The sequence below is a fragment of the Homalodisca vitripennis genome, chromosome 2, assembly GCF_021130785.1.
Source record: "Homalodisca vitripennis isolate AUS2020 chromosome 2, UT_GWSS_2.1, whole genome shotgun sequence".
Lineage (NCBI taxonomy): Eukaryota > Metazoa > Arthropoda > Insecta > Hemiptera > Cicadellidae > Homalodisca > Homalodisca vitripennis.
This window is the reverse complement of record NC_060208.1, coordinates 188,408,632-188,434,726: the sequence shown is the minus strand read 5'-3', so window position 1 is coordinate 188,434,726 and position 26,095 is coordinate 188,408,632. Positions and strand designations below refer to the sequence as shown.

Below are 26,095 nucleotides of genomic sequence, written 5' to 3'. Positions count from 1 at the left end.
GATGCCTAAGAGATATTTCAAACTCAACTTAAAACATGAACTAATCGTTAATGTGAAGTAACTCGTTCATAAATTTAAAATAGCAATATAAAATTTTCATTTATACTTATATTTTTAATAGTATAAATATTATATTTAAAAATAAACCTGATATATAAAATTACTCTCCAATTTATCCTCCTTATATAAAATTCTAATACTCTTGAAATTTAGTAACTTTTGCATACTGGCATTAAAAAATGAGATAAGCTGGGATAACACAAGGGGTGGAAAGACGCTGCATCATATCTGTGTGACATTTCCTCAATATCTCCAATAAACCTATCATGTAGGTAAACAAAACTAAACAGGTGTTCACTCTAGAACACATGTGACTGCTAGAGCCTAATGTAAAATTGGTTGAAAAAAGGATTGGGGGTTAATTTCTGTTAAGCTACGGGTGCCAATTGTTAATTCCAGTCCTGTTTGTCACCAACCAATATCTGGCTATTTATAAAACAAGAAAACCAGTTGTACACTTCAGTTCTTTTCCCACAGAGACATCATTATAAGATGTTTTCAGTATTAAAACTATTTGAGCAGCATTTTTACCAAACAGGAAGTAAACCGAACAAGACAGGGTGATACACGATCGGCACTGAACTGCCAATGAGCTGCACTATATACACCTGGGAGGATAATTATATACATGTTTTGCCGTTTCAGCATTGCTATTCTGGTTTCTTTTGAGTACTACTGCCTCGTTTATGTAAGGTTATCCAAGGCAATGAAGTGACAAACATAAAACACTGTAAGATTCTTTATTTCACTGTTTTATGGAGTAATACTTACAGAATAGGAGGTAAGGCAACCTTAAGAATATGTTCTAGGAAGAAAAGTAAAGGAAGTAATTTAACATATATTTTTTACAGTTATTAATTATAGTATCAAATTGTCCAGTCAATATATTTTAGTAGATCAACAACAATTTCAAGATTTTTGGAAAACTTATTGAACTTTTTAGATAAAACGCTACGAAATTGAGGCTATAACAACAATGAAGTTACCAAAATTACAATAATGGTTCAATTACAATAGTTCACAGATTTCACATTTTAGTTACACAGTACAAAATAAAAACAATGGTTTTATTTTTTGTATACTAATATACTATACCAAAAATACACAGTTCCCATAATATAATAAGTTATTCATGACAAAAATAATAACTACGTTTAAAATGTTATATTTATGAAAAGATACAATTTATACAAAAAGATGTATTTTTGTGTATAAATTCCTACTTTAGTAGGAATGTACAGAATATGGTTTCTCAAAAACTGGATCTTAATAAAACATTCATTAATACGGTTGTTGATTTAAAAAAAGTAGCAATATGATTAATCCTGAGTTCCATTCAATACCTTCATTTATTATGTTACTCTCCATCTAAAAGCTAATGCAAATTAATTATACACATAGAGTTTTAAAATTAAAGTTTAATTTTATCTAAGAATGTTGTTGATCTTTATTCCTTCACTTAAAAACAAAAACATTAAAACTATATTGCCAACCCCAACTATAAACTCGATTTAAATTTATACAAAAATATCAATTCTTTAGCTACACTTAAAATTGGAAAGACATGCATGGTAGGCCTTTTAGTATTTTTGCCTTTAAATACATTTTTCCTCAGCAATCTGGTTCTTTTATTTTTTTGTTTGATTTAAATTTATGTTTGCAACACAAATATTAATAAAACTAGACTAACAAACCTAAACCTTTGATTCCGATTGTAACTAGAGATAAAGAGCTAGGACATTCATGTGTTGAAAATACCTAATTTTATATGGTGACTTCTTTAGCATAACAAAAATAATGAAATAATTTACCTCAAAAAATTCTTCGCAAAACAATTTAATTTATAGAACTTGATGAAGACTAGCAACTTCAGTATTACATTTTACCTCCTTGACTGTCAGATAAGAATAAGTAATGTGGGCATTAGTATCTGAAGTGAGTGGAGCACCAACATTGGATACAAAGTTGAGCGGAAACGACTACAGGAATAAAGCTTATTGTAAAAAAACTACAATTTTACTAATTTTGGCTGTAATTCTATAGGAAAAGTTAGTTAAAAAATGGCAGAAGTTAAAAACGTATTTATTGAGTGTGTTATCTAAATATCTTAACAGAAAACAAAAATTAATCATATAATTTTCTTTCAGTAAAGCTCTATGTCGTTGAAATAACTGTAGATTATCCAATAACTACATAATAATATGATTTGTAGTTTTCACATCCACCTCTACAGAACAATTAAAAAATAGAGCCAAATTTATTATTTTACGTAATTGACTTACAACACATGCTCAAAACGCTTTCCATAGAAACACTTACACACCTTAACAAGACTAATCATTTTTCAGAATATTTCTGTTTAATTATGAATTAATTAACCAACAGGTGACCAGCAGCACTGTCAGGTCATGTGGTAATCACCATTGTTATTATGAATCAGATACTGTTTACGGTCTTGTAACGTTTAAAGCACCTCGTAAAGCGAATGTATTATGTCAGTTGTTTATTGCAATCAGCGCAATTAGTCTACTTTTAACAATCAAAACAGACTATTCATTTTAAAGTTATAACTGTAATGAACAGCTCCTGTGGATTGCATTGCATCACTGTACTACATTAGATGATATTATTTTCAAAGAATTCAAAGACAATATGGTTGCTTGTAATAATTTAAAATTTATTTCCAAACAGTTTTGAAATATTTTTGATTGTTTTCAGTATTTAAAAGATGATTGCTGGTGATTATAAACATTACATTATGCAAGCACCTTGTCATTAAAAACTGAAAAAAAGTTTTCACAAAACTTACAGGGAAGAAAGTCGTGGGCAGCTTGTACATGGTAATCAATAAGGGATGTAAGAATATTGTTGTTTAATTCTTGTTTGTCATATTAATTTAAATTAATAAAATTACAGATTTTAAGTTATTTATATTATAAAAAATCATAATAATTAATTAGTTTTTAAATAAATAAAACAGTAGTTTTTGGATAAAAGCTAACATTATTTTAACTACAGAGACTGCAGCTAACGCCTTACGGCATGGTGTATGATGAGACACTAGTGTAGACCAGCAGTGAAAATGTTAATACACAATTTGCAATAACTTAGTTTTTAATTTAATTATAAAAACAAAGATATATACCTATACTACTAAATACATACTATATAGGCTCATGTAAAATATAAAATGTTACATCAAAATTTTTGTTAAGAAACAATATTATTTTTATTATTTACAATGAACAATATTTAGCTTTCATTGCTATGGAAACATGTCATTTTACGCTACACCCACTAATGTTGTGAGTGTCCTCGTGATCTTCCGCTGGTTACAATAAAAGAAAGGGTAATATTTTAACATTTTAATTATTTTAATATTTTAAGTAATTACCAGGAACAAATTATGTGATGGATAAGATTATGTATGATAAAAAGTTAAACCCAAGTATTCAACAGTTGTATTATAATTTTTTTAAGTTAAACTGATATTCATTAATTTGCAAATATACTACTCAACACTCAAAGTGGAATACCATTATTTCAGCAGTATTATGCTGATGGAAAATTTATCTTGGGGCAGTGAATTTTACTTTCTCCATACACTACTCACTGTACTACTCACTACAGTACACTCCCGATAATCCAACATTCTTTGGTCTGGCAAGTTCAATAACCAATCTGAAAATGACTTGTTGACATTATCTCTTGTGAATGTACGATGAGAGTACGTACTCTATACGTAAAATTGAGACAACCGGGTATGCTTCATCTTTCCTGCCAAAACTTGAATCCAAATCTGTTGTTAATTTATACTGTGCTTTACAGTAATAATTGCTGTACACCATTCTTCCTGTTACGTATGTCAATTTTTCACTTTGATTATGCTTAATCAACTAAAAAACCAAACTTTTATATGTAGCTGAAAAATGGACAATTATTCAGAGACATGCACAGAGATATGCATTGGCAATTTCAAGTAATATTTAAGGATATGTATAACCAACTATTTATATTTTGGAAAATAAATATAACATTGAAGAATGAATGAAAACTTCACAGCCGCATCCGGATCTGAGAAAAGAAAAAATCTTGTAGAAGGAGAAAATCTAAAAGTAGAAGAAACTGTTTTTACGTTGGTTTCTCTAAAAAAAGAATGTCGTGCATCTATATCTGGTGACAATTTTTAGGAAAACTTAAAATTTGTTTACGAGAAAAATCAAAATTTCCAGCAAGCTAAAAGATACTAAACTGCCTTACCTAAGCGCTCTTTTGAACATCCCATATGGTAAATTGTGTAAGATTTTTTAACAAGCTTCCAGAAATTGCTCATGTTACTCCCATAAGTAATTTAAAAAGAAAATTTTATTTGTGGCTTTTAGATAATCCATTTTATTCAATTGACGAGTTTTTAAATATGGATGTCAATATTCAGTTTTAAATCATTGGGTTTTAATTTTAAACTATATATTTATTTTACAACTGTAAGGTAAATGTTTTTGAGTCTCTTAAATCTGTTTTGTGGTTTTCAATGATAGTTTGTTTCTATATTAGTATGTTTTATACTAAAAGTGTATTGACAATGCCTATTTCATTGTATATATGATCAACGGCAATAAATATCTTATGTCTTATGTCTTTTAGTAATTTTAACACGATACCTCCAGTAATCTAAGATCTTAGAGAATTCTGGTTTTATGTGTGTCGGATATTATAGTCTTCTGTACTAGTATGTATAGTAATCTGCAGAGAAGAATCCACCAATGTTTATTGTATCAGTATGGAATTTATTGAGTGCCCTGTAAACGTTTTTGCAGTGCATTTACAAGGCAAAAAATCAGAGAAGATGTGAATTTAAGTTTTTTTTGTCGTAAATGAGGGAAACAGTCTAAGAGCCTGCATTTAGTTCTAAAACAATCTTTGCACCTGGCTTACTTGTGTTTTGACTTTCAAATCCGAGGCTTCTGCTAAAACCAATTATATTTGTGGATAAATGTTCTCTGATGTTCTTTGAGCCCAAGAGATAGGCTCCTAGGAACTTTTTCTTAGGTTTACAAATAGCAGGACAGTTTAGCCATATCTGTTCGGATGGTTCTTCTACCTCATTGCTGAGTTTGCATTCATCAGTCTAGCTTAAACCCACCTTCATCAGATCTTTTCAAAGAGGACCATATCTTGTTAGTTTGAAGTTATTCATGTTCCAGTTTGAGTGTTGATCAATATTATGACATTAACTGCAGTAGTGTGGTAAAAACTGTAGACTACATGTTTGCAAAACGTTGTCTAATTACCCGTACTCAGAATATCTTCGCATTAGAATTACATGTGTGTACAGATCTTTTCCAGGCTTTTTAATGTAAAATACTTTTTTGGAGAACTGAGTTTTAAGACATCTATAAACTCTAAAATATATATATAAGTCCAGGGGCTGGTCTACACAGTGAGCAATTTTATTTGACGAAATTGTTTGTAATTTGTAAAAAAGTTTTTAGAAAAACATTTATTGAAACAGGAAAGAAAAAATTATTTGTGACTGTTTGTATATTTTTAAAATTTAATCTGCCTACGACCTTTCCTCTCAAATTTCAAAGCAGATGTGTCTGGCTTTATAAAAATAACATAATTTTTCATCAAACAATCAGTAATTAGAAAGAGCATAATTAGTATTCTTTATCACAGTAAAATGATTTGCGATTATTGTTCACTAAATAATAGTAAGTTATGACCTAAAAATAACTTACAAGCAATACAATAAATGCAAAAGTATAGAAATAAATACATAAGAATAGAAGCAGGTCAATACCATTACTTGATTGATGCAGCAACTAGTGCAACACTGCGAAGACAACACAGCACTGCTCACACAGATATTGTCTTCATACAATAATACTGCCTAAAATACTAAAAACTTGGTCTTTCGTCAATCAGTCTTCTTTGTTGAAAATACGGATTGAGAGCAATGAATACCTTAAACCAGTTCTACTAAGTCGTTTTGTAAATAGAAGAAGGAATACTTTATATTCAAGCATCCAACAACTCACAATGTCTGACTTTGAAAATGTTGAGTGTGGAAATTATTTCATTAGTTCTTTTTTTAAATGTTTTCTAAGGTTGATAGACTTAAAACACGTTTTAATAATTAAAACATTTTGAAAATTGATGTGCAATAACTCTTTTTAAATAGATATAAAATTTTTATATTTTTAAAATGTAATTGTACAATCTTTTTTACCATGATTTACACAGTAAATGAAAAAAGAGTAGTGAAGGGATGTTGGGCAAATAAATATGTCCTTTTATTGGTAATTATTTCAAATGGTCTACCATCTTGTTTTGTCATGAATTTATATTAACATAGAATGTTTATTTACTTTACACAAGTATATTTATTTTAATTGCATTTGTGATTTCTGAAATTGATGGAACAAATATAAGACACATTATAATTTTTTAAATGGTAATAAACCTTTAACTCACATTAAAAATAAATATTTCGAATAATTGTTGATTTTTATAAATTTTTCTGAAGAATCAATGTATAAGAAAACACATCTATGCATGTACAGCTTTTTATATTCATAAAAATGTATTTTTTGGTAACATGTTTCATCCAAAAATGTTATCAATTTATATTACTAATAGGGGTTTTAAAATATAGCAGATACATGGGTTAATTCATGTACCTATATATGTTTTGATCTTCAGTAATATTCCACTATGTCTATATTGTAATATTTCAACAAAGATGACTCGATTGGTTGAGACAAGTTTGAATAAAAACATCAGTACACCTTAAACATTATAAAATAACAAAAATTACAGAATTAAAAAACCTATTAAATAAATAATCAGAGTACAGAATACTTTTCTTTACAATTACACACCTTATAATTATTTAAAACTATTATATAAATATTCAAGAGCGATAATAATAAAATTTAAATACCATAAAAATAGTAACATGGAATGAGAATATTAAGTCGTTATTTACAAGACAATCTTAAAACTAGACAATAATGATACTACTTACAAGTTAGATACATTGAGGGGGAGAAATGAGGGAAGATTTGTACCTTTATCCAATCTCCCTGTGGAGCCACACTTATTGTCTTATTGTTATCAGTATTGGGGCAGACCTTGGCTTTATTGGGATCTATTTTATAGTAGTCTAACGGAATCAATGGGAGTATTATCCACTCATTCTAGTCAATACTGAATATGGTAAAAGATTTATAAAATACTTTCTAAACTATTTTTGCTATTCGATGTTCAGTTCTCTAAATACAATACCGACTGTTTGGAAATGGCTAGTAGAATGGTTCTGAATCTGAACTGATAAAAGTTTACGTACATTATTTGTTGAGAAGTAAATTTTTAACTCAATCTCATCCACCGAGTTGTAAATCACAATAAAGCCAGTGTGAAAAGTCTCCTAGAAGTCTACAATGACACAGTGAATGTAATCGAGGTAAAGATCGGGAAAGAAAGTAAAGTATTGTACAAAACTGAAATAAAGATTCAACATTTCAACAAGATGAGGGACAGTAACAACGATGATGGGGGCGAAGTAACATTCTGTTGTAACAACAAGTAACAGGCAACACTAACAACAGAGTAACGCGGCCCTTGTGCAGCCTGTCCAACAATAACAACATAGAACACTGGGTTACTAACTACGCCCGTGAGTGTTATCATCATATCCATTTACAAAACTACAATAACACATAAATATCAATGTCCGCTGCTGAAATTCAGCAGATGACAAAACTAGTCTACAGAGAACACAGTTACGGATGAGTGGTCTAGAATCTCTAAGGAGTACAACTTACAGAAAATGATTGTCCCTGACTCCCAACTAAACTATACTTTGAGTTTCAGTCAGTCCAGATGAAAGGTATAGTCGTATTATTAAAATATATCAGTTCATCTGATTCTTACAAACATAACTTAATTTTCTTAATCTTTTAATAATGAAAACAATTTAATGTTCAACCCATTATTAAAGGAATCAATAGCAAATTTTATTCAACTCTCCACATACCCATCAGTCCATTACGGTTTGATTGTTTCAGACAGCGCACACGTCCATCATGTTTTTGAGGGTTTGTTTCAGCTCAGTTATTAATTCTAAACCAAATGACGCTTGATTCAAATTTATACTTATACCATTTTAAAGTAGACTGATAAAAGTTCATTTTTAAATCATATTATGGTAAGGATAACTTATAAATTTAGTGAAATGTATGTTTGTGGCGATTTCCTTATCTATAACTTCATAAACATGCTCCAGCTTATATCCAAAAAGGTTTTAATGATAAAACTTCTTCTCCTTTTTTCTTATTGTACACTAACCAGTTGAGAGGCAAAATTTTTGAGTCTCGTTTACAACTTTTACAATACCATTTGTTTATTTTACTTACATACTCTAATTATGTACATGATGTGTATATTCTACAGAATAGACAGGTAACTGAAAGATTGTGATTGTGTTCTGTGTTGAAATTCAGAGATCAAAGTGCCTGATCCACCATGTTAATTTTAGATTATAGCAATGCTTTTTTACTGTCCACTGTATTTCATAAGTTACATCTGCCACTATATGTTGGATATTATTTACTTTATAGTTCACTATCAGTTACGTATAAACTTAACAGGTCATACTAATATTACGCTTAAAACAATTTTAAGCACTAAATTTGCAATGGAATAAAAAAAGGCTAGGGAAGTGGCTGTATTATTTCTATTTATAACTTGATTTTAACAAACTAATTTTGACAAGCCAATTTACAGTAGAACTTTATAAAACGTTTATATTTTTATTTTTGCATAGCAATACATAATGGCTTTGTTAACAGACACTTTTCAGCCTTGCTTGGTCTTGCTTGACGTACATTTTACATTAATTTTTCAAAATAAATTTTCAAACTTCAAATTTTACTCATATTGAATTTTTCTCTACGTTCCTCCACTCAATACAACTCTAAACATGATGGGCAATTGACCAATCTGTTAAGAATATTAACAATATAGTCTGCTTATGGTCCAAAGCAGGCTGGACTTTACAAGTTTTCTGATGGGAAAATGGAAAGTTAATACTAAGTAATTAATAATAGCAATATAAGTAGCAAAAACCTGCAGTATAAATATGTGTTAATGGGATACTTAAAACTGATTTTTAACATACACAATATATAATTACAGTTAAAAATATAGGCAACCTATTAAATAATTTAATAGGTGCACTTGTAAATAATTTATACATGATATATGCTTAACTTGCATTACTACTTGATAAGTATAATATAAGTAATCAAATTTGTAGTGAAAAATAGTAAACCCACAAGAACGGGGTAAATACTGACATTTCCAGCAGTACAATTTTTTATACTAAACTAATATTGCCATAAATTACAATACAACATCAAGGAAAATATCAATCACTTTTGAAACTCTAAGTAACATGAACGACTATAGTAATTTGGATTAATAATATGCTACTGTAAATTTAAGAATATTGATTAAACTCTAAAGATATCAACTCCAAATAGAAAGAAACAGCAGGCCTACCAAAAACTAAGTCTGTATAATATAGTTTTTGCAAAGTTCAAAATATGTAAATGTTCTTTATGCAAATATTTAAAACTAATTTTTATTTATCAATATTAAGTTTAATTCATAAATAATGTTTTATGCCTCTGTAATAAAGTTTGGTGAAAGCAAATGTCATGTATTGATATACAACTTAGTGGCTGTTGTGACATCATTTTGTGGCAACATTTTTGTTACTTAATGTTGCCTAAATATTTAATTCTGTAGTTATTTTTTTATTTAGTCTTTAAGGATATGAGTAACTTTTGAACAATATCCAATTTTGAATAAGAAGAACATTGTTGTTCAATCATGTTTAATAAATTATTTTTACAAATTAACTTAATAAATGCAGGTATATTAAAACTTTGCACCTGCAAATGAAGACATTAATAATCCACTAAAAACCGCTCAAAAATTCGCTTCTTATTTAAAATTGGCTATGGGCCAAAAGTTATTTTATTTTAAACCTCTCTTTGGATTGATATTTGAGCGCTGTGTGTATAATAGCTTCACTGAACTTTAGCACCATCACCTGTGCATTACCTTGCGATGTTCATTCAGCTCACTTATCTCACACAGGATATGTAACAAAATTATTATTGTTTATAGGAATTGGCCTTTCCTATGTTCAGCATTTCCCAACCCACTACCCAATGATTACAGAATCTATATGGAGAACTTAGCAAGCAAAGTAAATGAGAAATACTGCAAGCAAAGGGGAGTACCAATAAAATGTGTTCTGATCTAGACCAGATTAAATCTATGGTGAGATAATATAATCCAGACTTAAAATCTGATGCTTTAGACCGTATGGCCACCAGCTCTTATTGCATGCAAATATACGAGATACTCATTGAATGTTAAATCATCAGTCACATCCCAAACCTTATTGTATATCACTAAATACAAGTAGTGGATATAAAAGAGCTACAATTTGTAAAGGATGGACACATCAATTGTGGGTTGTTTGATAAAAAATGTGCAAGCATCATTAAGATAGCTTGATTCTCTACTGAAATCTCAGATAGTATTGATTTCTTTAAATGATATACTTAGTATCATTATACAGAGTAAACTATTTCTTTGGAACTTTGACGTAACAAATAACAATAAAAATTGTGAATGTATTGAGAGATTTACTCACTGAAACTTTCCCCAGGACACATTTTACATTTTATGACAATTTTCCAAAAAGATTGCCTTACACATGATTTTGTAGTTATTTAAAATATCTTTTTGAGATCTAATATAGTGTTTTCTAATAAAAGATATCTGATTAAACGGTGGTAGTTTAAGCAAATATTTGCAATTGTACTACTCAAATATATAAATACATGCAAATTATATAATTAATCGATTTATTGGTCTTACATATAAGAAATGCCTTTCATTTATGTAGCATTTACTTACTGTTCAAGGATAGGACAGCTAATAATAAATTCAGAACAGAGTAAAATATAGAAGGCATTATATCTCATTATATTATTTCTTCAAACTTAGCCACTAAGTCATACACCACATTTGCACAAAAAAGTGTAAACATGATTGCCTGGTAATTAAAAATTGCTACAGCATCATACAATGTTTTCTTTGCAAACCCAAAATGTATAAGACTTTCCAATAGTAAAATGATCTTAGACTAGGACAGGTCCAAACATCAAGAGCAGTCTCCAATAAAGGGAGACAAGTAACTGAACTAGACACAGCCAATGTTAGAGCCTTAGTGTTACAAGAGGGTGCAGGCTGCACAGGGGCCCATCAGTATAGCTCATGTTCAGAAGAATATCACCTCCTCCTCAGAGGGTGGAGGCTGAGTGTCCGGACTGCGCACGCGCGAAATCTCTCCGGCAGTTTGGGGTACGTGTTGGTGCGTCCAGCCTTGTTACCTGTGCGCCCCTCCATGCTCTACAGCAAACAGAATCAATATTAACTGCTAATCTTTAGACACTAACATTACTATAAAAATAGCACTCTCTAAAGTGAAAAAGCACAAGTTTTGATTCTTATTTTGCATTTAGTTAATGCACTAATATTGTTGCTTACACTTAAAACTTAAATTTTAAACTGAGCTAACATATTTACATTCTTAGAGAGTAAATTTCGTTATGAGTTTAATAAAATACATTAATAAAAATTAACATGCATCTTTGTGACATGCCAATAAATTATAAAGCAGTGCATTTTCCCAACTAAAGCGTTTTTGTAACATTATTTTATTTTCTTGCTTGTGCTAAAGTGTATCTCATCATACCAGTCAAGTCGTTACATGCAAAAACAAAAATCATGATTTCCAAATAACAAAAACAAAACTTTTGGGGAAAACTGTCCTGAAGGTAAATTATATATTTTTTTCCGATTTGAAAATGAGATCTTCTGGACTCTTGCAAAATATAATTGATTCAACACTATCAACATCATAATACAGTATAGTATTAAGATAGTTATAGGATTACAATGTAAAATTGTAATTTTTGTTATAATTATTGAAAGTACTATATACTAGAATACTTATGTTAAAGAAATAAATAGATACTATGGTTTTGTTTCCGTTACAATGGTAAGTGAATATTTTCTTTAAATTTATTCTTTTATAGCTAATTATAATAAATTTGGTTAAACTACGAAAGTCAAAATTACAATGTTGGGGTCCTAGTAAAATATGGGAACTTAGAATTTAAAATTAAAGTTAGGTTATAAAATAAATTAAATCAATGTTTCAATGATACTGTGCCAGCTACGAGATAGAACAACATGATCTTCACTCAGGGGGTGGGTGATCGTGCTGATTATTTTAAGATATTTTAATAAAGTGATTAAGTTCATAACATGAGAAATGTTAGAAATTTTAATAAATTAGAAAATTGATCAGTAAAAAATGTATCTCTTCAAAATTCAAATTTGGTTTTAATACTAGCTAAAGATTTCTTGAAAAATTACAATTGGAAAAGTTGAAAGTCTATGACTGCGAAGCTCTGGTGAATTAGTAAAAGTTGGGTCTTACAAAAATTTATAATCTTCTCCACAGGATTTTATCAAAAGGGCTTTAAAAAAAAGAAATACTGACTCTGTGGCTCTTGCAACCTACCAAAAGATGGACTGTTGATGTCCAAGCACTAGTTTTAAGGGAAATAAAACGAATTTTCGGCCAGTACGCAAATTTGTCTATTCACTAGCCCAGTCAAATGGAGAAGAAGGATGAGATGGCAGGCAGTACAAGTGCTAGTTCTCAACAATGTTTGTTGTTCACTGCCTTCTACTTTGTAGTTTTCTTAAGATTCATTACTGTTTTAGTTTAGGAAAATTCTGATAGCAAAATATTGAAAAGGAGCTGATTACAATTATGAATGTGATGATGAGGTGGACAAATAAAAACTCAATTTAACAAAAACAAAATTAACTAACAGTAAATTATCTGAACATTAACAAGATATTATTTAAAAGTGGTATATAATATTATATTTCTAAGTGATTTGCATCATATTTTTGATAAATGAGATATAAATGGTTTATAAAATGTCAATATCTGGAGAAAAATAGCTTGCCATAAAAAATTTACTTTTAATCTAGTCAATGTCGTGTTCTTCTTCTCTTACATCATAGTGTAGGTAGTAATATACTATTTAAGTAGTATATTAATACAATATTTATAAACAAAATTTAGTTGAAAAATTCTTAAAAGTGCTTTACATGGTGTTACAGCTAGCACAGTCTGATATTGGAGCATGGAATTAAACGGGTAAATTCCTAGTACAGTTTACAATTTGAAAATAGACAATATCTAGTGAACTTACTACTTTACCATTAAATCAGAATCCAGTAAATGGTGGTACACTTCATAATGGCTCTTAGCATAAATGCAGTAAAAAGCACACAAAAAACAAACATTCTGCATTTCAAAGCATTTCATGTGGTTTTATAATATACATTGCGCCATATCAAGATGCTTTTTCAAAATCGGCTTACCAATCATAGTTTCTTTGGCTCTATGAAACAGACCCATTTCCCGACAGATGCTTCAAAAAGAACATTTTCATTACGATGATAACTATATTATCAGAATTCCTATTTAACTTCTGAGAAATATGAGGATCATCCAGAAAGTCAACAACTGTTTGCCACAATGTGCCTTCACCATATCCTTATTGACACACAGCCACTTCAGTCTAATGCTAATGATGATCCATTATTGGTGTTTACTGATCTTGAAAACACTATGAGTTTTGAATATGAAAAAGCTGTCCAGACAAAATTATAAACCACAACAATGACTGTGAGATTTACAATAATACAAGAAACATACATTTATTTCAAAAACCGATATTTAAAAAAATTGTATCACATGTCTTTATCAGCTAAGTTTATCACATGACCCTTGACTTTAATGATCCTTATGCAAAATAAGACTAATCAAACTTCAAGATCTTGCTATATGTCTATGATACAGGTTGATGGAACATCTTTAATTGTGCTGTACAATTAAAATCTGTTAAATTAAATAATTTTAACATACACTTTTGTGATAACAATGTAGAAAAAATGAATACAGTTCAATCATTGATCAGGGCAATGATGGAGTAAGGTGGAAGGATCACATCACATTACGGTTCAAACATTCTTCACTTTACGGGAGGACCCTCATACTACAACATTATAAGTATTTGTTAATGTACATTTAATTGGCTGAGTTCTTGTTTTTAGTTGAGATTACAAACTTAACAAAACCACAAGGAATATAAAAAAACTACCCTGATTAAAGCATGTCTGACTATACATTAAAATTCCTATCTTAAACATATTTATAATGAATATTTTAAGAGACAAATATAGGATTGTATATTTTGATGGTCACTCATGTTTATAAAGAGTAAATATAAACATCTATCAAAATCTGAGATGGTAGGAGAGAAAATTACTATGTGTAGGTTGGATTGATAATGAATGATCTTTAGATTAATTTAGTTTAGGATATCTTAGGTTGGGTTAGATTATATTATATTATGAGGTTTTAATATTTTACAGAGTTAATATTCCAATTTTAAAAACACTAATTTTGTTTGAGAAATTTTAGTATTTGATCAAATAAAAAATGTAAGAATTATAAGTTAATTATAATACACTTCAAAAAATTTATTAGTCAAAGTGTAGAATCTCTATGTTATAGATGCCAGGTTTTCACACATGAAGTATATATATTAGGAATGGGCTGATTTCGATACTCGATACCTGAATATACCTTGATACTAAGTGGTAAAGAGATATCGGCGATTCTTGATTCCAGTCAGTGCCACCTCTTCGAGGACAACAGCTAATCAGCATTACGCATATTACAAATCGTTAAAATTTTCGTTTTAGTACTTTGCGTAGGCGTATATAGATACCCAGGTAAACAAATTAATGTTATTTTGTAAACAATACTTTGATTTTACAAAAGAAAGTATCATATTTCAAACATACATACTCATAAAATACAAACATAACAAAATAACATGTGTGTGTTTTTCCATATTTTCTACACTTATGTTCATGCATCACTGTAACTCTGCTATGTCTATTTGCGGAAAATAGCTGATTGTCATTTTGCTAATTACTGATCACTAAAACATGTTTTTATTGTACTTTGTGCAATAAAACCCGTTGATAGATAACCAAATTAATAAATTATCATAGTTTTTAAAATTAATAGCTTGCAGTAACTATTTCCTATGTTTTTATACCCATGCACTGCCAAGCATTTATGCATGGATGTCCTCTGCTCTGGAAAACACATGGACTGCTAATTTTGTCTACCTTGTAATTTGTTGTGTAACAACAAATATTAAGAATATTTCACAATTTTATCATGACTAAGGAAGGTTTGAATAGCTGGCTGCTACTACTGACCAGAATTGCTTTAGTGGTAACAAAATCATTTAGAGTGTTATATTCTTAGTTACAAATAACACAGGAATCGGCATTGAATTTAAAATTGAGACATCAATGTTGGTATGGGTATCAGAATCAAAACTGAATTTTTTTAAATCGGTCCATCCTTAATAAATATGAAAAATTCGTACCGAAGATCATGCCCATCAGTCAAAACCAAACCACCATTTTATAACTATTATTTTATTACTATATATGTCACAAACTTTGTTAAAAAAAATTAAAGAAATGTTATTCTGTAGCGAACAGGCCATTTGTCTTGTTTTAGAAAAAGCTGAGAATATTTTTTTACTGTCGGGTAAGAATATCATGTGATAAAAATGGTTATGTAAACTTTTGTAGTTAAAGATGCTGTTTTAAGTTTCTTTGATTTGAAACATTTTAGAATCCACAGTATTGAAATGTATAATTAAGCATATTTTACAATATTTATAAATAATAACATTTTAACAGAGAGTGGAAAATACGAAATGACTAAATCTAAGTAACCAAGTATAGTAATTTTGGAATGAATATTTAGTAGAACAAATTTTTTTTTATTTTATTCAACAAGCTACAAACAGAATGTTATTAAGCTAGGAAAAGTAATTTCAAAACACTTTGTATAAAAATTGACAATGTAACAGATAATAGTTTACTTCCAATTAAAGGTCACATATACATATTATATTACTGTAGTAAATTAAACAAAATATAAAATAGTAATGTAGAATAAGAAATTAAATCTACAATTACCATACAACTCAATAATGGAAGATAGACAGATCATGACTTACCGGTACATTCTGCATCATGGCAGGGCTGGAACCAGTGCGGGTATGACTAGGCATTGGCGGGGCATCGGGTGGACTGCCCAACCTCTGGTAGCCTCCGGTGGACCGCCTCTCACCTCCTTGTCCTGAGCTCAGCTTAAGAGGTAACATCTGCTGAGGTCCGCCACCACCACTGCCTAAACCCGGTGGCAGGGTGCTACTCCCACTTCCCAGCTTGGTGGCCAACTTCAACGGCAGTTGCTGCTTTATTTGCACATTCGGAGACACCTGTAAATATCAGAGACAACCAAATAATCAAATAATAAAAAACAAAATATTTTTCAACAAGGATTACACATAATTGAAATAATCTAACTGAGATCTAACAACAAAGCCTTTAGACCATGTTAGAAAACTGCAGACAGCACCTGACATTGAAAAAGGCAATACCATACATTATAACTCCGAGAATATGTGGTAATGATAGACCGTCACCATGCATTCAAAGGGTTTTATGCCGTAAAAAAATGTAAAGACTGAGAAAAATGTAAAATAGTTCATGTTTGTGTATAAAATAACTGTAAAAGCCCACTTTATAACATTTTATTTACATATATTTGTATAAAAAAGATTCGTTAAAAATAAAGTTTTAACGATTTTTTAAACATTTAAAATTATTATGCAAATATGCGGAGAAAATTGAAAAATAATTCTGATCTGGGGAGGCAAACAACAAATATGGCCACTGAGCTGTCAATTAAAGTAGCGCAGCTATCCCTATCTGTACTGACTATACAAGTTGCGAGGACAAACTATGGTAAAAGTAATGCGAGCTGTCTTCAACCTTGGTGTGGCCAATGCTACTGGCCTTTCAAGGGTCTTTGACTTAGGTTAAACAGACAATGTTTTCACAATAAAATAACTTTTTAATAAGTATGTTATTAACAAACTACAATGTTATACTAGAAATATTAAAACAGGTTGAGTCCCAGACTGATTTTTTTAAGGTTATGCTACAGCCCACATGCATCATATTTGCTGCATACTAAGTCTGCTTAACAGACCGTGTTTATCAGATTTGATCACAAGTAATGGACTCATAAAAGGCTCCGTGAATCGTATTTGCTGGACGTCTCAAGCCTATAACCCTATACTACTGTGTTGTCTGGGCTGTGGGTAAGTGCCAGGTGTTGTTGGTTTGTGAAAGTTGGCCACACCGTACCCCCACCACATTCTGACATCACATATGAGCACATAGTATGCCCTGGACCAGACCGTGTGTATCAAATATGCGCACATTGTTTTAATAAGGTTAGAAACCAAATTTTTAACTTATTCGCATATATTTTGAAAATATACAACGAGCAGAAGATTTATATAAATTTTAAGCTACATGGTCTGGGAAAAAAGATTTTGTTAATTTTCCGTGGTCTGTTGAAATAAATTTCCATGCGGCAAATTTGATGCACATGGGACTTAACCTGTTAATATTATATTTAATTATTGGTTGTGATATTGTAAAAAAAACAAAACAGTTGATACTAACATCTGAAGAAAGTTAATATTTACAATCAAATTTGTCTTATGTTAAAAATTGCACTTGTTACTTCTCATAATATCATTCTTCAATTTATATAATAAATCAATGACTTTAAGACATTTTAATATTTAATTTTACAAGCTTTAATTATACATTATACTTATGAGTGATGAAAAAATTTGTTTTCATCTTGTAGTTAAGAAAAATATTGACTTTACAAATGGGATTGAAACTGACACAATTTATTCATAAATGACTAAGTTCTTTTTCAAATCATGTAGTCTGATTATCCATTTATTTCTTATAGAAGATCCTACAGACCTAAAACTTGTTACAGGTTTCGATACTTCGTCATATTGGTTTATTTTGTATACTTTGAAATAGTGGTCGTATAAATGAGTGAAAAAAGTCATGGCATTGAATCCTTGACATCTGAATACCGCTATATATTGAGGTATTCAGGTATTGTGTATCAGAATAGACCAATTCCAGATCCTTTCAATAATAAGAATTTTAATAATATTCTTTAAACTAAAAATGCTTTTTTTAACCTTTTGAGAGCATATATGTACGCACACTGTATTTACTGAGTCAGCATTTGATGGATAATCCCATTGTGTAGTGTGTAACTGTATAACATGCTGTTGAGTGAAGTTTTGCTTGTTTGGCTGTTCGCACGCTTTGTGATTCATTCACTTTCTACTGCCAAGATCAGAACATTGGGTCCCCCACCTCTCCCTACTGCCTTGCCACAGCCTAACACCTCTCCATCTGTCCGTCCAGTCTTATTGTATGGTCAGGTGATAGCTCAGTCTGAATGCTTGTTTGACACACTGTTTTCACAAGTTTATCTGTTTTTTTCTGACTTGTTTTTGAAAGTATGTGTTCTAAACAAGCAGACATTAACTCTTACAATAATTTTATAGATTTGCTGAACAAATCATTGTCTGAACGAGACATAAGTTGTGGACATACACCTAAGATCAACAAGTGTACAAAAGTTACAAACACCCAAACGAAATTATTTAACCCAAACTAAGTTTCATATTGAATATTCTAAAGGTTTCTGCATGTTATACCATAATTATAAGAAATGTTTGACCCCAACCACTGCTAATTACATGTGTATAGCAATTATAATTCAGCTCTCGGTGGGTTAATTATGTCAATCTCTTCTTAACGTATATAAGAAACAAACAAGTAAAGATTTCAGTTTTTAATTCAAAATTAATGGGGAAAAAAGATTTTAAGACATTTGGAAAAGGTTAAGGTTGATTCAATATAACATAAAACTAAAATATTAAACAAAGAAACTCATCAGAATTTTACTTTCTTCACTTTTTGTTTAGGAAATTACAATTTACATTTTGGGTTTTATGTCTTTATGAAAATAACTCATCCCAATTTAAGGCAACAGAAATTGTTCATATTTTGAATCTTGATGTACAATCACAAAGTTCCTACCAACTCTACTTAAATACACTACAATATGGTAGTGAACTGGAAATGCTTACTATCACCTTTTACAATAATATAGGTAAAACAATCTTAGAGTTTGACTTGCATTATGTTTCTGGGTCAATAGACAATAGACAATAGACAATAGACAAATCTCTTTATTTACATGATCGTAAAGAACAGTATAGCGTCAAATATTTAAAACAGTCATAACTCAGAAATAAACTTTAGAAGAGATAAGTAGAGCAATTTTGGAAAAGTTCATCTGAGATGTGCACTCCTTGCTCTCTCAATAAATTCCTCCAGGCTGTAGATGGTTTCGGAGATGAGCCAGCTACGTAGTCTCTGCTTTAAGGAAATGTGATTCCCCTTCTTGATTTCAGGTGGTAGTAAATTGTACAGCCTTGCACCGGCGTAGGACGGTTTCATGGCGAAAAGACTCATTCTGTGTGCTGGAAGGGCAAAATCATCCGCAAATCTGGTGTTGTGGCTGTGAACATTGGCGTTCCTGGGCAACCCAAGGTTACTGGCATACAGGATGACTTCCATTATGTATAAAGATGTCACAGTTAAAATTCCCAATTGCTTAAAAGCAATCCTGCAGCTCTCACGATATTGAAGACTGGCCATGCACCTAACTGCCTTCTTCTGGAGTACCAGCACCCGCTGGAGGTTACTGGCAGAGGAGGCACCCCAAAGAATGATCCCATACCTAATGTGGGTCTCAAATAAAGCAAAATAGGCAGTTTTAATCGCTGGACTGGTGCAGGTCGCTTTGACTCTTTTCAGAGCAAATAGAGAGGAACTCAGCTTCTGGCATAAAGAGTCGATTTGGCTACGCCATGAGAGCCGGTCATCCAAGATTAAACCCAGGTGTTTAATGGATGTTACAGTTTGTACGTTGGGTAGGTCATATACATCATTCTTATGTCGCCCTACTGACAGTTGTTTTGTTTTGTCTTCATTAAGTACAAGGTCGTTGTTAATACAATATTCATGTGCCATATTCATCGCAATGTAGGTTGATATCTCCAATGCTTCAACTGATCTGTTGTTAGTGATCAGGACGGTGTCATCAGCATACATGATAGGGAGGCAGAAGGCCTCTAAGTATCTAGTAAGGTCTTCAGTATAGAGCACAAACAGCACTGGACCCAGTACCGAACCTTGAGGAACACCCCTATTTACTCTCAGGGGAGATGATCTGGCTGTTTTTGTTTGTCCATTTTTGAGCTGCTTCAGCTCTACTGTTAGGCCATGGTCGAGGCAGTCAAAGGCCTTGCTAAGATCTAGGAATACGTTGACCACAGTATTTCCAGCTTCCAAACTGTCAATAATGCACTCAACCAGATCCACCAGGGCAGTCGTTGTTGACCTTCCAGAAATGAAACCATGTTGGTTTTTGGGAATAAGAGAATTTTGCTGTAGGTGGTTTAGTAGTCTGGATAACACGACTTTCTCGATAATTTTGGATACCACCGGGACAAGTGATATTGGCCTATAGTTTTGTAATTCCTTTTTACTTCCCTTTTTGTGAAGAGGGTGCACTTTTGAAATTTTTAATTTTGATGGAAAAACACCTTGGGCTAGGGATTTATTTATTATGTTTGTTAGTGGCAAGCAGACTTCTTCTTTACAGATCTTTAACAACTTGGACGGGATATCATCGAACCCTGTAGAAAGCTTTGGTTTCAGTGCTTTAATGGTCTTAATTACCTCTTCAGTATTTGTCGGCTGAAAAATGGAGAGTATTATGTTGGGCCTATGATCAGTTATGGTACTTACAACAGACATTGTACCGTCAACAGGGCTAGCATTTCTGATTGTGGCATCCGCAACATTAACAAAGAAGTCATTAAGATGGTCTGCTACTCTATTGATGTCCTGGGTAGTTTTCCCCATGATCTCCAACTCCCAATCCATGTTCCTGTCCTCTCGGCGTGGTGCTCTTTCACTATTAATGATGCTCCATATTGCTTTACTCTTATCTGTGGCATTTGATATAAGGTCTTCACTGGCTTCTTGTCTGATCAATTTAAGCTTCAGGTCATACTCCTTTTTCTTCAGGGAAGCATCTATTTTGTCTTCTTGAGTGCCACTGATGATAAACCTTTCTTGGGCTCTAATAAACGTTTTCCTTAGTTCTTCGGACTCTAGGTCAGTAATACCTCTTTTGTTTTGCTTTCTTCGGGTGAGCTTGTAGGGACAAGTTGTGTTCAGCGCCATGAGTAATGTGTTAATGAAGCTATTGTATGCTAAATCAGCACTTTCAGTGTCGTAAACCTCATGCCAGTCTTGCTCAGCTAGAAGATTCTTAAGTGCTGTTAGGTTCTGTGTGCTGAAGTGACGTCTATAAGATGAGGAATTCTTTGTTATTTTGGACTGGACATCAATACTTGTTAGTTGCGCAGTGTGATCGGAGATCCCGTTGTTTATCACGTCAACATGAACCATACGGTTGTTGAGATTAGTGCCCACAATGTCAATTGATGTTCTGGAGATCTTGGTGATTCTTGTAGGTGGAAGATTAAATCTATTAATGTTGTAGGTGGCCAACATTTCCCTCAAACTAATATTGTCGTTTTTGTTGTTTGAGTGTTCCAAGCCATCTACATTGAGGTCCCCAACAATACATATGCCACCGTTATTTGCAGGGATGGTGTCTAGAATACTGGACAGAAGATCAAGTGCACTTTGAAGTGGAGCACTTGGAGGTCGATAAATGCCAATGATGTACAAGTGTCGTCCCCTACTGATTGATAGTTTTACTGCTGCTGATTCACACACTAGTTCTGTGCTAAGTCCCTCGATGTTCAGACTCTCAACTGTATTGGCCAGGCTATTGAGTTTGTAGATAGCTACACCTCCTTTTTGGTGGTTGCTTCTGCCAAAGGCAGCCACCAGTGAGTAGTCTGTAAGTCTTGTGTTGGCAATGGAGGATGGAGTTAGGCCGTGTTCAGTAAGAACAGTTATGTGAGGTTTCGTTAGAGTCAGAAAGTGATTCAGTCTCTCAATCTTGTTATTGAGACGGTCAACATTTTGGTGGACAATTAATGTTTTTTTTAAAGCTGAGTTTATGAACACTCTTGAGACATATTTCAGTTGGCCTGTTTTCCATTTTGCAGTTTTCTTCTGGCTTATCAATAAAAAACTCTTCTGGTCCACACTGGCATCAGCCGCAGCCCTTGATGGAAAAACTGAATGCCTACTTCCATAGACAGACTGCATGGTATCAAGATTTTTAGGGGTTTTCGTGAGGGTTCCTGCACTGTTTATTTCGTTGTTAGGTGGCCTATGTACTTCAGCCACCACTACAATCTTATTATAGCCTTCATCCTCGCTGAGGCAATGTTTTGACTCCATCAGAGGCGTTTGGCAATTTACTGGTTGTAATGTACTGGGCTGGATGGATGATTTTTGGCCAGATAAGTGGGAACCAAGTGGTAGATGTCTACTTTCTTTTTCTACAGTTGTGTTAGTTGATAGTTTGGGTTGTAGAATTTTTGACGTTGCGGCTGCTTTCACCACTTGAAGGGAGACACTAAACATGTTTTTCTTTTTACCTGTGGTTGAGTTGATGTTGCCCTGATGGGTTTTTCCACTTACGTTTAAATAATTGGATTTAACCTGAGACTTTCTATTGATGAAGGGTGTGTTCTGTGTAAGCTTCAGTGGGCTCGCTGTAGGCTTTTGTTTGTTAAATAGTCGAAGTTGATTTTGGAGTACTTCAAAAGATCGCTCCATAAGTTCTTGGCGAGCCTTCAGCTGAGCCACGTCAAGTATTAGGGGTAAAGAAAGGTCTTGAGAGGTAAATTCTGAGTTATCCGTTTGTATTTCAGTTGTTTTGAATGATTTTCTTGTTTCATCTACATTGTGTTTATTTTGTCTAACTTCCTGTAATGCTAATTTAAGATTTTCATTTTCCTTTTCAAAGGTGAGTAGGGCAGCTTCCATTTCCCTATCCTGATCTTCACACATTTGCCTCAGAGTACGTTGAAGATCTTTTTCCTTGACCAGTTGGACCTCCACCTCCTGTAGCATTTCAGTTAAAACTGCATTGCGTTTCAACAGAGCTTCGTTTTCGTTTTCTAGTTTTAAGATTTTGTCTTCATTATTCACTAATTGAGAGTTTTTAAGCGTCAGCTCATATAGTTCCTGCTTTAGTTGAATATTCTCAGCTAGAAGCGCATTTCCAGCTTCTGCAGCCAGGGTGAGAGATGTTTCAAGATCTTCAATTTCATCCAAGTTCTGTATTCTACTTTGGACGTTTTTCATTTGCTGATCCAGGTCACCACTGTTGTTATGGTGCATTAGTTTACTAAACGCTGATTCAGCCTCTTTTAAAGCTAAGTTGAACTTCCTGTTTCTACAGTTGTCTGCTAGTGGATTCCCATAAATATGTACATTTTCAGAATAGCTAAGCAGATCAGATGCTTTAGTTGTTACAGTAGTATTATCACCAAAACAGATAATATTGAATTTTGTTGAAGCATTCTCTCTATTAATTATTTCGGTTATTTGGGCAGGCCAATGACGAAAGCCTTTCAGTTTAATAAAAACTATATCATCTATTGAGAATTGTAGCTGATTCCCAGGCATGGTCACTAGCATGTAAAATTTATCAGTGGTTTTCAAATATTTGTATTGCTTCTTTGGCCATTAGCTAGTTTGAATATTGTCAATTTATAAAACTTGATTTGATTGTAAGCAAGTATTAGCCTACAACTAACAAATCAAATCAAAAGCAATGGCTAAAATCTCTGTAGAAACTGTTAATTGTAGTACACAGTCAGGGTAGTTTCCAATATTTGTATATTATTCATTGATAATAATTAATATTTTTTATTTTTTAGCAACTGGAGAAAAGCAAATAAACAAATAGAATGTTTTAAAATATTTAAAATTTGTTTACAGGTAAAATATGAGAAAGTTTGATAAACAACACACAAACAGATAGACACTGAACAAGAAAGTTTGTCAATGCTGATTACTGATTTTATCTACAGTCAATGTATAGCCCAACTTGACAAATGAGATAGTGTCAATGATGTCAATTTACTTAATAGCTTGTCAATGTCCATAGATACTAGCATAGCCCAGCACCGGGACTGTTAGATAATGACAGCAGGAAACAGCTGGTTTTCAGTAGTAATCAACCAACTTTCCTGCAAGCTGCTTGTAGTGTGGTATCCTGTTTGGAGAATTCTGCCACAGGAAGACTACAGTAGTCAATCTCTGGATAGTGTTCTTTTTTATTTTAAAAATATAATTTAATTATTTATTTAAATTTATTATTGGTACTTTAACAGCACATGCTCTGATTACAAATTATATTTTAAGACACATTAGTCTCTTTTAGTAGGAATTATAACTTTAAATTCAAAGTTAAATATTACAGAGAAACATGTGCTTCCAACAAATGGTAAGTGAATCCAAATTCTTCATTAATTTAATAATATATTTGTTTATAAAACTTGAAATTTAAAACTTATGAATAAACTTTATACTTATCCAGAGCTTTTGGTATGCTTCCATTTTAGCAACACTGAGTTGAAAAGTGTTAAAAACTGTTAAAGAAAACTGTCCAATATGCACATTACTTCCTACACAACACTCATTGAGCCTCATGGTCAAGCCATATACAACTGACGAGGCCTTGGGGTCACATTTGATCGACGTTGCACTCATAACTGATCATTGGATTAAATGCAGATTATAATAGAAATGTCCCTTATGACAAACATTATGCATGATGAATATACCATAAAAAAGAAAAAAAAAAACAAGAAATAATAATAAATAGAATTTACCTTCTGCTGGTTCGTGGCACTAATCAGGTTGAGAGGCAGCGTGCTGGCCTTGTCTTTGTGTTGTTTCCACTTGGCAGTGTCTGCCTTGCGGCGGGGTGGATCAGTGGGCGAGCACACAAGCGGCTCACAGTCTGACGTGGGTGGGGGATCCTCCCCTGGGGCGGGCACTGTGACTACTCCCAGTGTCGGTGATATCACCACCCCCTGGCTGGCCAACACTTCCAGCCGTCTGTACAACTGTTCCCGCTGCTGCGCCACGTCCGCCTTCTCCGTGTGTACTTGTTCCTGTACACAACAGTATTGCCAATATTATAAATACTAGATTATGTAAAAATGAAAACCTGGAAACATAAGGTGTGCTGGCAAGGAAAGCTGTGTATTTGGAATGGGCGTGGCCTAAAGTTTCATAAAATCACCGCTAGATGTCGGTCAGTGCGTCTTCTTCGTTTCCAGTCAGTCTGAAGTAAAATGGCGTCCGCTCAACAAAAGGCGTTTTGTGTGTTGCAGTTTGCCAAGGATGAGTCAGTTGTTTCGGTCCAGCGTGCTTTTCGTCGTCGTTTCGGCATTGATCAGCCTTCACTTAAAAACATTCGTCGATGGTATTGCCAATTTGAAGAGAAAGAGTGCTTGTGCAAAGGTAAAAGTTCAGGCCGACCTCGCACTTCTGACGAAATGGTGGAAACAGTTCGGCAAACGTATGAGTGCAGTTCACGAACGTCTACTCGCCGTGCAAGCAGACAACTGGGTATGCCTCACATGACTGTCTGGCGAGTGTTAAGACGTCATTTGCTGTACAAACCATACAGACTAAAATTAGTACACGCTCTCTGGGTTGGTGATAAAAGGAAACGTGTTGAATTTAGTAATGCTCTACTTGAGGACATGGAAGTGGATACATTTTTATCACGATTAATTTTCAGTGATGAAGCAACATTTCATACTAGTGGTAAAGTAAACCGACA

The 26,095-nt window shown here is 32.5% G+C and overlaps 1 protein-coding gene across 1 annotated transcript in view; it reads right to left on the bottom strand.

Annotated features, from left to right (window-relative positions):
- Positions 1-783: 783 nt before the first annotated feature.
- Positions 784-26,095, bottom strand: part of LOC124355176 (rho guanine nucleotide exchange factor 2) — a 195,317-nt gene continuing 170,005 nt past the window's right edge. The window contains 4 exon segments of the mRNA XM_046806178.1: positions 784-11,485; positions 11,488-11,556; positions 16,350-16,613; positions 25,134-25,418. Coding sequence (XP_046662134.1) covers positions 11,426-11,485; positions 11,488-11,556; positions 16,350-16,613; positions 25,134-25,418 — 678 coding nt within the window. The 3' untranslated portion in view covers positions 784-11,425.